Here is a 15,674-nt window from a genome sequence, read left to right as displayed (position 1 = left end):
TTTAAGGCGAACTGCCTTCAGACTGAAGTAGAAAGTACTGTAGTATGGGTTATATAGCCCTTAACTATTTTCGTGCCATTCAAAATTTGGGCTGTAGTTGAAATGAAGGCGAACACAGCCTCAACTCAACTCTACATACTCTTCAGGACTGACCCTCTGTGCATAGGTGATGCTATCTGTTTGGCATGCAGACACAGAGAGGCTGATGGGAATCAAAGAGCTATCAGGTACTCGAGGTCTTCCTGCACAAGAGGCCATAGAGGAGAAGTAGCCCCTTGAAATTGGGACAGTCTAGAAAGAGGAGAGCACTCTCATTAAAGGGGGTGTGAGAGTCCAGCAGCTGATAATGGTCTCATCCTCTGGACAACAGAGCTAATGGAGTGTCTCTGGCAGAGACACTCGGTGGAACCTGATCACCTCTGTTCTCCTTTTGAGAGGGGATACATTTATCTGCTGTTACCTATTTTCCTCCCCTAAAGAGGAGCCCGGTCACCTGAGTTGACCGGCTAGGCTTAAACTTAGGCTACAACTGGGCCCACAGCTGGCCAATAACAACAACAGATACATCCCCAACACCACCAGAATACATGAAGCTGTCTGTGTTTACTGGCAGGATTAGACACCTAGAGATATAAATGCGGTTTGTTGCACAACGATTTCTGTTTATTTTGTAGCGCAGCATTACTCATCAGTGTTGCTCTCACAGCACTATAAAAGAAGACTTGTTTTTTAGAAAAAATATGCTAGACAAAAACAAAAGGGCGAATATTTTCCTTATAGCAAGTCAGAATCCAAACAGTCACTGGAGATTGACAGGCGCAGGGGGAAAGCAGTCTGAGAGCATCTGAATGGAATGATGTGTTGGACTGCAGATGGAGGCTGTGGGTGTTTGCGGGTGATTGTGTGCGTATGTGTGTGCGCATGTGGTTAGCTTTGGGTTTTTATGCATTTCTGCTTGTGTTAGAGAAAGAGAACCAGAGACTAACCGTCGTACAGATGCACTTGGAGTGCGGTGCGGCTTCACAGACTCTCATGACCCTTTAGTTTTTATTGGACTATCAACAGATGGAAATCAAGGGAGAATATGATGATCGGTGACGGATCAGACCCCTCCGTCACCCTGATCCCGGCTATGTGTGGCTGCGTCCTCGTTGCACTTTATGATGTTGCCTGTCTGGCATCAGCTGAAGAGTGCCGGGGTCTGGAGTGTGATAAGGGCAGATTGAAAGCAGCTGCTGACCTCCACTCCTTCAGTGCAATATTCAAAACACTGCGTAGCCGCTCATATAGGCATAAATCAGTGCCACGTTATGCGCTATAGGTCACATATTTCTTACCTGACATGTCCTGTAGAGCACGGTGTTATCTTTAGGTGGGATAAGCCACCATTGGAGCCACAGACTTTATTCAGACCAGTTTAATGGTGGGAAAGCAAAATATAATGAGAAATTGGAGGAACCAAAGCGAGCCCTCATTTCAAGAATGGTTTATTGGGTTGGCAATAGTGGCATCAAACGAAAAAAAAAAGTATTTCAACTGTAAGGACTGAGGAAGATAAATACAGCATGTGGCTTAGTGAGGAGACTACTTGAAATACACTGTTAATATAGAACGATCTTAAAGTGAAAAAAAGTAAAAAATACTTAGATAAATATCACTCGTAATCATGTCTGAGAATGAGTTTGTTGCTTGAAAATTAGATAATGTTGTATATTAGTGCAGGAAAAAGCAGCTTTTACTTTTTCAAACTTCTATTAAAATATACAAGTTGTTTTTATTGGTGGACAAAATATGACGTTGTTTATAAGATCATTCAATGAAATCCTTGTTAAGAAACACAGAAAAATAGCTAACAATGTCCCCTATGTTAGCACAACACTCACAGTTTACCTAACTTCTGTGTTTTGCCAAGTTATGACAGAGTCCGACCATCTATCCCTCGTTGCTATGTTGTGACTCAAGCTGTCCATGTTTTCACTGGACCCCACAACAAACACTCGTACAGCTCAACGTTGACTCACAGCCACAGTTTAAGCACCAAGCCCTCTCACCCTCAGAAGCCCAGTGCTGCGCACAATAGTGTCTTGTTTCACCTCACGATTGCAACTTGTGAGAGATGCTTGCCGTCACCCCAATAAAATTCCAGGGAGGGAGCTCAATTACTCCAAGGCATTTTTGTCTGCTTGTAAAAATCATCAAATATTTAAGAAGAGGCCAGACACTGTAATTTGCCATTTCTATGAGGGGCGTTGTTTTATTTTTACTCACCGGCCTTCGAAGGGGCAGTGGTTGTCTTTGGCTCTGCTCACGGTACTCATTTTATTTTTAGAGGCCATAATACAAAAGGGGAAAACACTTTATTTTCCACGATTGTGATGTGGGGGCTGTAGTTCTCCTATGATGCTGTACTCATGGCTCCTTTGGGCATGTGAAAAAGGCAGTATGTGTGTAGTCGCAAGTCATTGTTTTTTAGCTTTCATTCACCATCGTGCTCATAAATTCCCTCAAGCTGAGCCCTGTCTTTAATAAGGCTTGTCCAAGGGCGGAAATTGTCTGTGGTCACGCTCTTGCCAACCTCCCACCCCTTTAAACGTATAGCAAACCTAAAGACTTTACCATGTGTGTGTGTGTGTATGTGTTTAGGATCAAGTACACATAGAAATCCACACGTTATACACAGTTTGACCTCCGCTGTAGTTAACCCATGGCAGGTTGTAGATGTAATGTCAGATAAAGCGTACAAACATGCTCCCCTGAAAACAAATACCTCACCTCATCCTCGCCCAGTCGCGTGTGAAATAACCTCTGCATATGGGTCCAATCAGACAAGGGGTTGCCCAGAGAATAAGTGTGTGCTACGGAGGGTGAGCCAACAGTCACTGATTCCTATATTATTGTTTCCTGCCACCATGTGCTCCACATTAACACATGGCACAGACTCCCACACAATTAAACCTCGCTACCCCCCTTAAACTGCAGCATCACCAGATCCAGGAAGCAGGTCCTCCTGGGTCAGACCATAAGGAAAGGTGCCTATTGGGCTTGGATCTCCCTCCCACCTCAACTGAACTCCTCACCCTCCCAGTTCTTCCCTCCGGGCAATTTACAGCTCTGCAAGTGTCCTGACGTAACTGATTAGTACATGGAAAGACTAAGAAAGGCGACCCCACGTCCTGCTGGTGTGACTTGCTCTTGGTTGATCTGATTTCGTATTCTTCATTTTTTTCCCACAAACCATTATTGCTATGATAATTAATTTGACCCTATGCTTGGAAGATCTGAATGGCCGGTCCAGTTGAGCTGCCACTCAAACTCAACTGAGTCAGATACACAGAAAAACAAGAGCCATTAAAATAGTTTGGTGTGAATGCTCTCATTCCTCCCCCAATGATGCTTTGATTGCATCTCATCATCACAACATGTGGTTTGCAACAGATTTTGTTCCATGTTACAGCTGAATGAAAATCCGTCTCCAGACACTGATTATTTTATATATTACCGGCAGGTTTTCATCGTCTTCGTCCCGGACCTCCCTGCTGTCATTCCATCATTCTCCACTGCACTTAAGCTCTTCACAGTGCTCCTCAAACTCCGATAAACAATACTTAATATCCGCGGATAACCTTGATTGAGCTCTGGGAACATTCTTCTTGAAAATGTATTCCTCTATTATATTGTTGGAGCCAAACAGCTTTGCCACTTCTACATCAGTCTGGCATCTCTATCCTCAGCTGCAAAATGGTAATCCAATGGGTGGGCGATTTTCAGTATGTGTCCCTCCATTCTCACTTGATCATCGTGCAGCAATTTGAGCCCACAAGTCTATTCTAGCAATCCTTTTCTGCATTTCATGTTAGAGGTTTAACAAATGACAAAGGCAATTTTGTCTCTGCAGTTTTATTAGCCTGTGGGAGCCCCTGTCTCTGACCCCAGAGGCATGTTAGAGAAGCAGCCAAGTCAGGACAAAAACACTGGCGGAGGACTTGTCCCACAGCAAGCCTGACAAAGTAGTTGTCTGTGTTGGAGGGGGAGAGAGGGCCCTGGCCAGGCACACTGTTCAAATAAAATGGCTTGTGGTTTTTCTGGCCCACTTTCTTGCTGTCTTCAGTTGATACAGCCTTTATAGGCGCTCAGAGGATAAATAAAACTGGTTAGGCAATATGTGAATGACTGAGCTTTGCACTCCATAAACCAGTTTTAATGCCACTGGATTCAACTGTATGTCCTTACTGACAGACTTATCCAAAGTAAGCTTTGCAAGTATGAGAATGTTTCATTTAATTGTAATTTGAGTATTCAATTTGTTGTTATTTTCAGCATTTTTTCTTGCATGTGTGATATTCCTGTGGAGTTACTGTTATTCATGGAAACTATGAAATAAACAGTTATAAAGTGCTGTTACGAAACTAGGAGTCAACAAAAGTTGAAATCCTGCTTCTGATAAAAAAGACACAGTGGTATGTTCTCTAATTTTGTTGGATCAAAAATATGTCTTTCATAAGGTTCCCAACTTAATGACTTGCAGAAAAATACAAGGACAGACTACATTTCATGTTGAATGAAAAGTATTTACTTTTTATTTCTGAATTGAAAAGAAACATGCGCACTCAACATTTATCTTTCAAAGGTCAAAAGATGCTAATACATACCATAGACCAAACACATGAAGAGTTCAATTTGTGTTGACTTTTATTTGACCCTAAAACAGATTTAAAGGTTCACCATTGACCAGTGGCCATCAAACTGACCAGAGAACAAATTCACATACCTAAAGTGTGATCAATTAACTCTCTGATTGTTTTGTAAACTATTATAATCAGACTTGCTCTCCAGCAGAATCAGTCTTTGGCCTCGCCGCTGTACTCGAAACGCCAAGAAATGAGAAACAGCTAACAAATGTTGCCTTTAAATAGCGAGTGGTTGGAAATTGGAAGTGCTGTAACAAGCATACAGTCTTTCCACTGAATTACTGATACTTTCATATTACCTTTTTTATATCTACAGCTGATGTCAAACACATTCAAACATGTTCATTAACAAAAGTAATCATCTCCTTCAGAATGGGGTCAAAAGTCTCTTCAAACCTGAATCTGCCATCTCTCAGGCCACATACTGAAAGCTCCTTCGTCTCTTACGCTTTGCCATTCTGCACATTCACTAACAGTTTTGCAGATCCACACCACACTCGGTTTCAGTGTGTCGCTGCAGGTCTCTCTGAACTGATTCACAAACGTTAAGAGTTTGAAAACCCTCTTAATGGATGGTCTTATCTGTACACTGTTTCTGGTTCTGTTATGATGGAAGTGATTTCTGTTGTTATTGTAAGGTAACAATGGTAGTGATGTTTAGTTTGGAACAACGGCGGCATGTTTACCGAGGCGGTCTGAAAGTCTATCGCGCTGAGTGACGTTGTAAATATTAATGCTGTGCTCGCCTCTCTGTGTGCTCTCGCCTCCAGATATTGATGAGTGTGTCAATGAAACAATCTGTGGGAACCACGGCTTCTGCGAGAACACAGACGGCTCCTTCCGCTGCCAGTGTGACCAAGGCTACGACAACCCCCCCGGAGACATGAGCAAATGTGTTGGTCCGTAACTACTCTATAATTAATATTACTTTATTGCATTATTGCTTAGAAAGATACGTGTGGGACCTTCCTAGAAAAACAGCAAAACCGACAATGAATTAATCATATTTATAAGTGAGGCTAAACCCTGATGCAACTTTTTCCTCTGTGGTGCTACATTTGTGGAGCATAGATATGCATGTGAAAATAGTACCTAACAGTTGCTCTTTTTGAGAAATGTTTCTATAAGCTAGGTTTGCATACTGATTAAACTATTTAGAGTTTTGAAAAATGAAAGTATTTAGTTGTGACCCATTGTTAAAGATATAATGTTCTTTGGGAACCAACAGGCTTGCGGTTTAGGGCTTAGTTGTATATTCTTGGAAATCATTAAAGTTATAAAAAAAATAGAATATCATCAGACTATTGTTGTGTGTGTGTTTACCAAAACGGTCCCTTTTTTATAGAGCACAATTTGAAAACCCTATAATTTGCTTGAATAGAGATGAACTGATTTTTTCCCAAATCTGAAAACAACATAAACTATTTCAACAATTTACAAATACATTTAAAATGAATAGGGAATCAATCACTGCAAAAAAAAGGGTTGATCAATAAAGCACTCACTACTAACTATTTATTTCTATCAATTGGGTTTCAATTACTCTTCCAGTAACATGATGATGAGAAATAGTTTGTCTGACCTCCACGTGAGCCTTGTTGAACGCATGCCTTTGCGTACGTGCCTGAAACCCTTTACTGACCTCACGCCCTGCTCTCCTGTCTTTCTCAGACGTGAACGAGTGTGAGATGAGCTTGGCGCTGTGCGGGGAGGCCCTGTGTGAGAACTTCGATGGCAGCTTCCTGTGCATCTGCCCCAACGACAATGAGGAATTTGATCCCATCACCAGCCAGTGCCGCTCCCTGGGTAATGGAGCAGGACTAGCACTCACAGTGACCCACAGGACTTAATTCTCCATCCTATCATTGGGAGACGGAGTTTTCCCTGATTTAATGAGCCGTCTCTCATTATCCAAACACGGGTGACGAGGTGGACACGGCCTCCTCCTCGTCTCTTGACCTGGCTGTTTCCATGTGTTTTATAGGCCTGGGGTTACGGTTGGGTGGATTGACTACAAAAAAATTCTGATAGCTTAATCCCTCAAATGAAATGATGAAGTAACTCCTACTGTTGAGCCAAGGAGATACCCTAAGGGCTTTGTTACTGTAAACCTGTCCTCACCAAGACAAAAAGGGTTAAGGTGCAGCTATGTGCAATTAGAGCTGAAGACACATTGCACAAAATCATCTCAAGTGCAGAGGTTCAGATACGCAACATATTGCAATTTCAGAATGACAGTAAAGTGCTTTCCAGCACTGGAAACACCATCACCTCCCTAGCTTGATAGGCGTATGTGTACACGAATTGGGCTTATTTACATTATTAAGCGGCGCGCCCTCAGCGGGGATGTTTTTTCTTCTGCCTGGGCACTAAACCCCAGCTATGTCTTTGTGTACCCTTTTTGCCACATTCCGCTGTTTGCTTTTGACGTGTGTTAATCAATCATGTGAGAGTGAATTGTGTGTTGACTCACATGCCAGTGTTTCCATTTGGCTAAGCCTGCAGCTTAAGGGTGAAATGCCTGAACCCATGCCTTTGGACAAATGAGCAGGCTCAGCAGTGGCAGGCGAGGGTAATGCACTACCTGCTGGAGGCATGTGGCCACTCAATGCTGATACTGAGGATTTAATGTCACTGTATGTCCTTGGTGATCCCACCTCAGTAGGAGGATTTGAGATTAGTTTGCCCTCCTGATGTGTCAAATCCCCACCATGTCCTGAAGAAATGCTTCCTTTGTTCCTCTACAGTTGACCCGACACCTGCTCCTGGCGTCCCTCCATCTGCTTCCTCAGCCGAGGAGAGGAAAGAGTGTTACTATAACTTGAACGACGCCAACTTTTGCGACAACGTCTTGTCTCGCAACACCACCAAGCAGGAGTGCTGCTGCACAGTGGGGGCCGGCTGGGGGGACAACTGCGAGATCCACGCCTGTCCTCTCCCAGGAAGAGGTAGAGCAAGAGGCCCATGAGCAGAAAAAAGGGAACTTAGATTAGTAAATGTTATAATGTGTGGTTTTTATTATCTGCTACCTCACTAATGAATCCAACTTTTATTTTCCAGATGATTTTAACCAGTTGTGCCCTCGCGGCACTGGATTATTACCCCAGTCCTTGTCCTCTTCACAAAACCTGGGAGAACACCGCCATTACATAGGTACTCCATTGTCTAAATACTTATTCATTTTAATGATATCCCCATGGTTTTATAGCTTCCCTTCACACAACACTTTAAATTGGCACGCAGAGGTGAAATTTCAGCAGACCGTTTTACATACACCTGCATTACGCTTTAAACCCAGATAGACAGACATAATGCCTCACCACATTTACGAGGCTGTCTCCACAGTAAGCCAATGTTTAATGTGATACCTGACTAACTGCTGCAACCACAGTGTGTCTTCACACCTTATTACAAGACGAAGGAATGACGTTTACAGCAGGGTGCCAATGTGTTGCCTGTTGTTACTTTCCATCTCATTTATGTAATACCAAGCTGTGACTCTGTCTCGTCCCTCAGATGCAAATGAGTGTGAGATGTTTGGATCAGACATTTGTAAGAATGGACAATGTTCAAATCTATTTTCCACCTATACCTGCTACTGTCGCTCCGGATTCTACTATGACAACATCCGGCTTGAGTGCATGGGTAAGGAAATCATCTTTTTTACTTTTTTGACATTTGAAAACCAAATCCATATACATGTAACAGCAACAAATAAACTGGAATGTCATTGTAAAGGTAGTTCATCAAATTAAACAGTGTTCATGATGTTACCTGTGTCTAATGCCAGTGTTTTAAATACACTTTAGTGCTGTTAACCAACATTTTAGTTCACCTATCTTTGCTGTATCCTTGATCAGTATGCATTACAGTAATCCATCATTTTAGACAAAAAAATAGTGGCATTTCATCAGAAATGCTTTCAATAATAACACTAATGCGTTCAAATGTAAATCCAAGATAAATATAACAAAAAGGCTTTTAATACTACAACAGTGAACGCCATATACACATTAATTAAACAGCAATATTTATCTTAACACATAAATAAAACAATTGCTTATAACTATACAAGTATAGGTTTACTTTGCATACCTTAAATACATTTCGCTGGTAATACATACTTTCACTTAAGTATAATTTTGAATGAAGGACAAAGAAATTTAGTATTTATTTTGTATGCTTTTACTGAAATGTTCTCCTACAATGATTTTAGTTAGCCTATCATGAGGACAAGGAGTGACTGCCTGGGTAAAAATGTGAAAGATAAATCAAAGAGAAAAATACATTTTCTTCATTCTATCAAGAGATTGATCAAAGTGTTGCATCTTAATCATTTTTGACCACTTTTGAATGATCATTTGTTCATGTGGTAATTCCTTTGGGCCTCACTTTGTTAATGTTTTTTTAGATTACGATGAGTGTGGATTTGGGACCGCCTGTGAGAACGGAGCGTGTGTGAACACGGCCGGCTCTTTCAACTGTTTCTGCAGTCCTCCGTTAGTCCTGGACAGCACGAGGCGGCGCTGCATCGGCCTCAACACCACAGAAGGTGTGACAACAGTTTAAAATGTTTGCTTTTTTTTATTAATCCGGTAGTGTTTCACAAAGAGTAGACCTAAAAAAAAACATATTTATTGAATGCAAAACTGAGAATATTTTCTTTAATGATATATTTTTAACATACAGACAGTTGTTTTCACTACCACAGACTAAAAAGTTGGTGATATAAAGAGCCATATTTTTTTTCTCCCTCCTAATTCTATCTCCCAGAAACCCTTGACTCTGATCACGATGTGCACATGGATATTTGCTGGCAGCGTCTGGAGGGGGACAACGTGTGCTCAAAGCCCCTGCAGGACCGCAGAACCACATACACTGAATGCTGCTGCCTGTTTGGCATCGCTTGGAGTGAACAGTGTGCCTTCTGTCCCCAAAAAGACTCAGGTGAGAAGCAAGATGCACAAGTTTAATAGTTTCAGTGTTTTGTGTAAACACATCATTGTTAACATCCAAAATATAACCCCGCGCTGTGTGCTGCTCTGTTCAGAGGACTATGCAGTGATGTGCAACCTGCCTCGGGAAGGTGGAAGGGACAGTCTGCGAGAGCGGCCAGGATATGAGTATGGTATGGAGGGGCCGGAAGATCCTGCGGAGCCTTTTGTTCCTCCTTACTGGGACAGTTATGGTGGTCCTGCAGAACCCTATGACATTCCCGAGGGAGTTCCTCTCTTCAATGACAACGACTACGGCGTGCAGCAGCCACCTTCCCGTGTGCCCATAGCACGACCACGGGAGCAGCAGCCACGGCCTGTGGACCCCTATGCTGGTGGGTTTTTACACCCCTGCGCGTTTCATCCCCTATGTGAAGCATTCTGTATAACAGAATATATACAGTGTAGGATATGCAGATTTTTTTTGTGGTAGTAAATCAACTATGAACTTCAGTAATTGACAACCGTAACACAAAAGATAACCCTTATTTGTCCCCTTAAGATGGCTAACAGCTGATGTCATCAAACTCATCAAGAGCAATAGCTTAATGGAAAAATGACCAGACTATAGAACAATCTTGCATTCAAATGTAATTTATTCTATACTATATTACAGCTTTCACTAAGGGCTTAATCAGTTTTAAGAATCTTTATAGTGTAATCAATTCAAAACTCAAGTAGTGTAATCTACCAATACTTGGTAGAGAAAAAAACTTGAGCTAATAGAAAGAGGATATTAAACCTGTTTTTGTCAGGTGGCCAGAAAACAATTCTAAATGAATGAAAATGTTGTGTTGTAACTGTTCCATGTGAAACCAGGAAGTCCTATTTGAATAACAATGTTACAATCCTTTTCTACATGTTTCTTTTTCATATCCAATCAGGGCGCTACGATGCCTTTGAGGGTCTCCGAGCGGAGGAGTGTGGTATCCTGAATGGGTGTGAAAACGGCCGCTGCGTTCGTGTGCGAGAAGGTTACACCTGCGACTGCTTTGACGGTTATGAACTTGACCTAAACAAGATGGCCTGTCTAGGTGAGTTATTTCCCCGGCATCTTTGATATCTTTCTGAACGGACCACCCACATGTAGATTTCAAAGGGCAAATGTTCAGGGACATTTTGGAATCAATAGGGAATTAAAATGTGGTGTTGAATCTCCAAATCAAACCTCAGAGAAGTTCAGGTTAAAGCCTTCTGGAGCCGGGTCTTGGATTAATTTCAGTGAGGTAACCCTTCTTGCTGTATATCATCAAGCTCAAGGAGAGCTTTGAATTTAACAACCTTGCATTAAGTTGTGTTTTATGGGGAACTAATGAAAGGAGTGTACTTCTCTAAACCATCGTATGTACCCTTTGGCCAGAAATTCCCTAGTCACACTCTGCCAAGAATAAGGAGTCCTTGAATCTCAGCCACTTGGTGTATTACACGAGATACTATATCTTTTAAGTGTACTGTGTTTGTTTTGTGAGAAAGTGAGACTGTCTTGATGATTACAATATTCTGTCTGCGTATAAGGTTATCAGCTCCAAGGCCAGAAGTTTTCTTGAGAAAAGTGATTGATTCCCAACCAGTGGAAACATGTGGGATGTGAGCAGCTCGTGCCATACCTCCTTTTATAAATCACCATGAGCATTTCCCCTAGCAGAACATGACATAAACAGAAGGAGGGTCATTTGAGATGGACTGCTGTGAAAGGACAAATCAGACCTCCCGTGTTGAAAAAGGGAAAGAAAAATCTGTCGAAGGCCAAAAAGAAACATAATCCAGTGCGTTGTTAATTTTACCATCATTCTGAACTGCTCTGTGCTCGAGTGCTCCAATCCAGCCGACACGCAACATGACGGCATGTTTGATTGAAGATATACACGATGAGATATTATGCAACATATCATACTTCAATTGTTATTTTTTTTGTGAGAGTAATTTAAACAACCTTGTTTGTTTATTGCTCACAAAATTGCTTACCATTTCCTCCGTCTGACCTCCAGGCCCATTTAGGAGCAGAGGAACTTTACAGGGGGCGTGACCAATGATTATATTCATTAGCAATGAAACTGACAATCATTTTTTCAACTAACATGACATCGCCTTGTTTTATCTGACCCACAGTCTCAACTACACTAATGTTAGGTGAAGACTAGCAGCAAATCCTTGAATCTGAAAAGTTGAAACCAAATGTTTGACATTAGATTTATACATCATTATTTATTTTTCGCTGCTGGGTCATCAAAAAAGTAGAAGATTCATTAATCAACCAGCCTATGCAGCTGAAGGATTATAGACACAGGCACCATTTCTGCTGATGGGCCCGTAATTAACTGTCTGCCAAAACCGTAACCTAAATTGGAAAGTAATTATCATTACCACTGAAACCGTTTTTTTTTTTTTAAAAGCACGTAAATGACCTTTCTTCCATGTCAATGTTTCAAAGTCATTTTCTTTTTGGTTCAACTTTCATCTGCTGATAAATGTTTTGGGATATGATTAGAAAACAAAAGGTAGGAAAGGAAGGAAGGAAGGAAGGAAGGAAGGAAGGAAGGAAGGAAGGAAGGAAGGAAGGAAGGAAGGAAGGAAGGAAGGAAGGAAGGAAGGAAGGAAGGAAGGAAGGAAGGCAGGCAGGCAGGCAGGCAGGCAGTAAGAAGATAAGGAAGGAATAAAAGAAGGCAGAAAGGAAGGAAGAAAGAAGTGAAATAAGACAGGAATGAAGAAAGGAAAGAGACACTTTTTTAAGATCGGACAAAAGAAATAGAGAACAGTTAAACTGAATTCAAAAGCATGAATTACTTTGGCATTCCAGCATCCCATTCCTCATATACCCATAAGGCCACTCAGCAGCAGATGTGGCGCAGGCAGCTGTTTCAGCTGTGAAATCTCTGTGCTGACCTCATGTCTCCTCTTCCTGCAGACATAAACGAGTGTGAGGACATCAGTGACAAGGTGCCCTTGTGTCAGAACGGGCTGTGCAGCAACACAGAGGGATCGTACAAGTGCACCTGTTTGAGCGGCTTCTTGGCCTCCGCAGAGCCACACAAATGCATCCCAGAGATCCCAGCGTCTGGGCTTCTGGAGACAGGAAACTGAGACAGACTGCTCCCTCAAAGATCACCTTACACCCTTCTGCCCTTTTCCCCAGGGGCCTGGCACTAAACCTCCAACAGTAACGCTTAGACGTCCAAACTCACTTCCCTACACACACACACACACACACACACACACACACACACACACACACACACACACACACACACACACACACACACACATACACATACACATACACATACACATACACATACACACACACACACACACACACACACACACACACACACACTCGCATTCAGCACAGAACACATTCATATCCCCCTCACACACATCCAACAGGACCAGGAATTGTGCAGTGAATGTATAACATGGGATTTAATATTCACCAGATACCCATTTGCCTTAAAGGGATTTTGTGGACTGATTTTTTTTTATTCAGTAACCCCAGGCAATTTGGTATGCAGATATATTTTCCACATTATTTTCTCTGTCACTTTCTTTTGTTGTGTTATTTATTTCATTTACATGACGGGCTTCTGCAAACTAAGAAAGCAACCTTTGTCAGTGGGCGTACATGGATGGGCCTCTTGTTTTATTTGTCTCACCTCAGAGACGCCACGGGGAGATAATAAATATATTTTGTAAAAGAAGGAATGTTAGAGAAAAATAGTCATAAATCAGCTTGTGCCTCACAATCAAACCTCACACCAGTTTTCTCACTCACTCATTGTAATTAGCATCGACCTTGGACTAAATGGACGCCAGGGTTGATACATCTGAAATTTAAAGGAAAGAACATTTCAACAACCACCTTTTCTCTTCTTCAAGATTAACCACAAGCTGAAGAATCTCTGGACCCAGAACGACAGAGAACACAGCCAAACTACACATTAAAAAACTCAGCCTTTATGTGGACCTGGAAAGACTGTAGATGTATATGATGAGCTATGTAATGTTTAAAAACAAAAAAAGGTGCAATAGGTATAACCTGCCTTCCTCTGTTTAACACCCTTTTTAATACCAGCAATGAAGTAGGAAAACATGGACTCACTTGCTGATCCCCTTTTATTTTATTTTTAACAGTATTAACTTGTTTTACATGTCTGTAAAACCCATATGTACCATGACCTAGAGGCTACATTCTAGCCTGAAACCACAGGAAAGTAAGTTAGTTAAAATGATCCACAAATATCACAGCTTGAAGTGAAAGTTTTATGAACCAGAGTCACACATCAGATCATTCCCACGTGTGGATCTCGAGTGCATGTAAAGATAACGGCTTTGTTGGAGAGGTTTGGTATATTTTGTACAGATCTAGTACTATGTATTATTTTTGTTACATATTCTCTTAATGCATTATAGCACAACCAATATTTTGTTTAACATAAGACGTAAAAATGTAAGAAAAATCTGGCATTATAGCTTTGTAGATTTATACATGTCTGTAAAAATGTTTTTTTTAAAGCATATCTTTTTATGTATGAGGAGAGTGGCTGACACTGTACCAGAGGAACTGTGTGTATACCCTGCCCTGTGGAGCAGACAATGAAATATATTTTTTTGGAAGTGGCAGCACTGTTCTAAAAGACATTTTGTCTCTTCAAGTTCATTACAAAGACAATGCTTTTGAAATGCAAGCACCAACTCCTGTGCGTCACAACTTTATGGCTAAATATTAGTAATTGTGAACATTATTTCTTTTAGTCTCTGTTTGATCCTTATGTCATGAATGTATCATAGACTGTACCATGTGGTTTCTGAACTCCCACTTATACCCTTTTGTGTTTTATTTTCAGGTTTAGAATATAATGGCATTATTTGTCTAATAGACTAAACTTCTTCCAGCAGTGCAGAAACATAAAAGTCTAATTCCAACATGGAGGAGGACTAAAGTTGACGATTATAACCTTAACAAGCATTTGTAACCTATAAACCTAGAGTTGTACAAATGTCTCCATCTGAAGTCTACTTTTCTGTGCTGTATTCATCAGTTAACCCGGATCAGAAGTCTAACATTTAGGTCAAAGTTGGAATATTTAAAGCCTTTCAAAACTGCAAATAACTTGCAATAAATGTCTTGTTTTAAAGCTGTGGTCATTGGAAATGTGTGCTCATTCATTTTGTTTACCTCTTGACTGTAATCACTATCAGTCATCCAAATAAAAACCTAAAAAATATCAATCTCTTTGAAAATGTACTTAAGTTTATTCCTACCAAAAGAATAAAAGTACTTTTGTTAGGTAAAGTAACTTTTAATGAGGGAAGTAACAAGTCAGATGTGTGTGTGTGTGTGGAAGCAGAAGTAAATGTATTCAGATTCTTTACTTAAGTTAAAGTAATATAATACCACAAAGTAAAAATTCTATCTTCCAAGTAAAAATGTACTCGTATTTTAGGGTTAATGAAAGTATTTATTATGCAGAGCTCAAGATTGTTATATCAGTAAATACTATTATTAAATTATACACTTTTAGGCATATTAATCTATCATAATTCAACCTTTCATGTTATATCCGTATTTGTTTTGAGTTTAAAATATTAATCTCAAAAGTTGCTATAGCTGCCAAATAAATGTAGTGCATAGTACAATATTTTCCTCTGAAATGTAGTTAAGTTTAAGCATTATAGAAGCACAAAATTGAAATACAAAAGGGGGCCTCAAAGTGTATTACAGAAAACTTGAGCTAATGCAAGTTTGTTTTAATTATCTTACCTCTGCTGTTAGGGTATTTTACTACAGATATGAACCAGAGCAGTAACATTTTTTTTAGTCTAGATTAAGTTAGAATTGTGGGCCGGAAATGCCAGGTGGATTAAATTCCACACAACAGAAGAGAGAAACAAGTATTTTAAAGCATCTTTGGTAATATTAAAAATATGTATTGTACTATATTGCCCTCTTGTGGCCAAATAGCACCGCACAACACTACCTTTCCATTTTTTCAAT

At 40.7% G+C, this 15,674-nt stretch overlaps 1 protein-coding gene across 1 annotated transcript in view; it reads left to right on the top strand.

The window, feature by feature from the left end:
* The window catches only part of LOC134881692 (latent-transforming growth factor beta-binding protein 2-like), a 78,469-nt gene extending 63,565 nt beyond the window's left edge, over positions 1-14,904 (top strand). The window contains exons 32-41 of the mRNA XM_063909208.1: positions 5,459-5,587; positions 6,360-6,494; positions 7,436-7,636; positions 7,749-7,841; positions 8,205-8,333; positions 9,100-9,240; positions 9,462-9,635; positions 9,739-10,017; positions 10,567-10,716; positions 12,588-14,904. Of these exons, the coding sequence (XP_063765278.1) occupies positions 5,459-5,587; positions 6,360-6,494; positions 7,436-7,636; positions 7,749-7,841; positions 8,205-8,333; positions 9,100-9,240; positions 9,462-9,635; positions 9,739-10,017; positions 10,567-10,716; positions 12,588-12,763 (1,607 nt within the window). The 3' untranslated portion in view covers positions 12,764-14,904. The remainder of the gene's footprint in view (positions 1-5,458; positions 5,588-6,359; positions 6,495-7,435; positions 7,637-7,748; positions 7,842-8,204; positions 8,334-9,099; positions 9,241-9,461; positions 9,636-9,738; positions 10,018-10,566; positions 10,717-12,587) is intronic.
* The last annotated feature ends 770 nt before the right edge of the window (positions 14,905-15,674 follow it).

The sequence above is a fragment of the Eleginops maclovinus genome, chromosome 19 (genome assembly GCF_036324505.1).
Source record: "Eleginops maclovinus isolate JMC-PN-2008 ecotype Puerto Natales chromosome 19, JC_Emac_rtc_rv5, whole genome shotgun sequence".
Taxonomy (NCBI): domain Eukaryota; kingdom Metazoa; phylum Chordata; class Actinopteri; order Perciformes; family Eleginopidae; genus Eleginops; species Eleginops maclovinus.
This window is presented reverse-complemented; position numbering and strand designations above follow the sequence as displayed.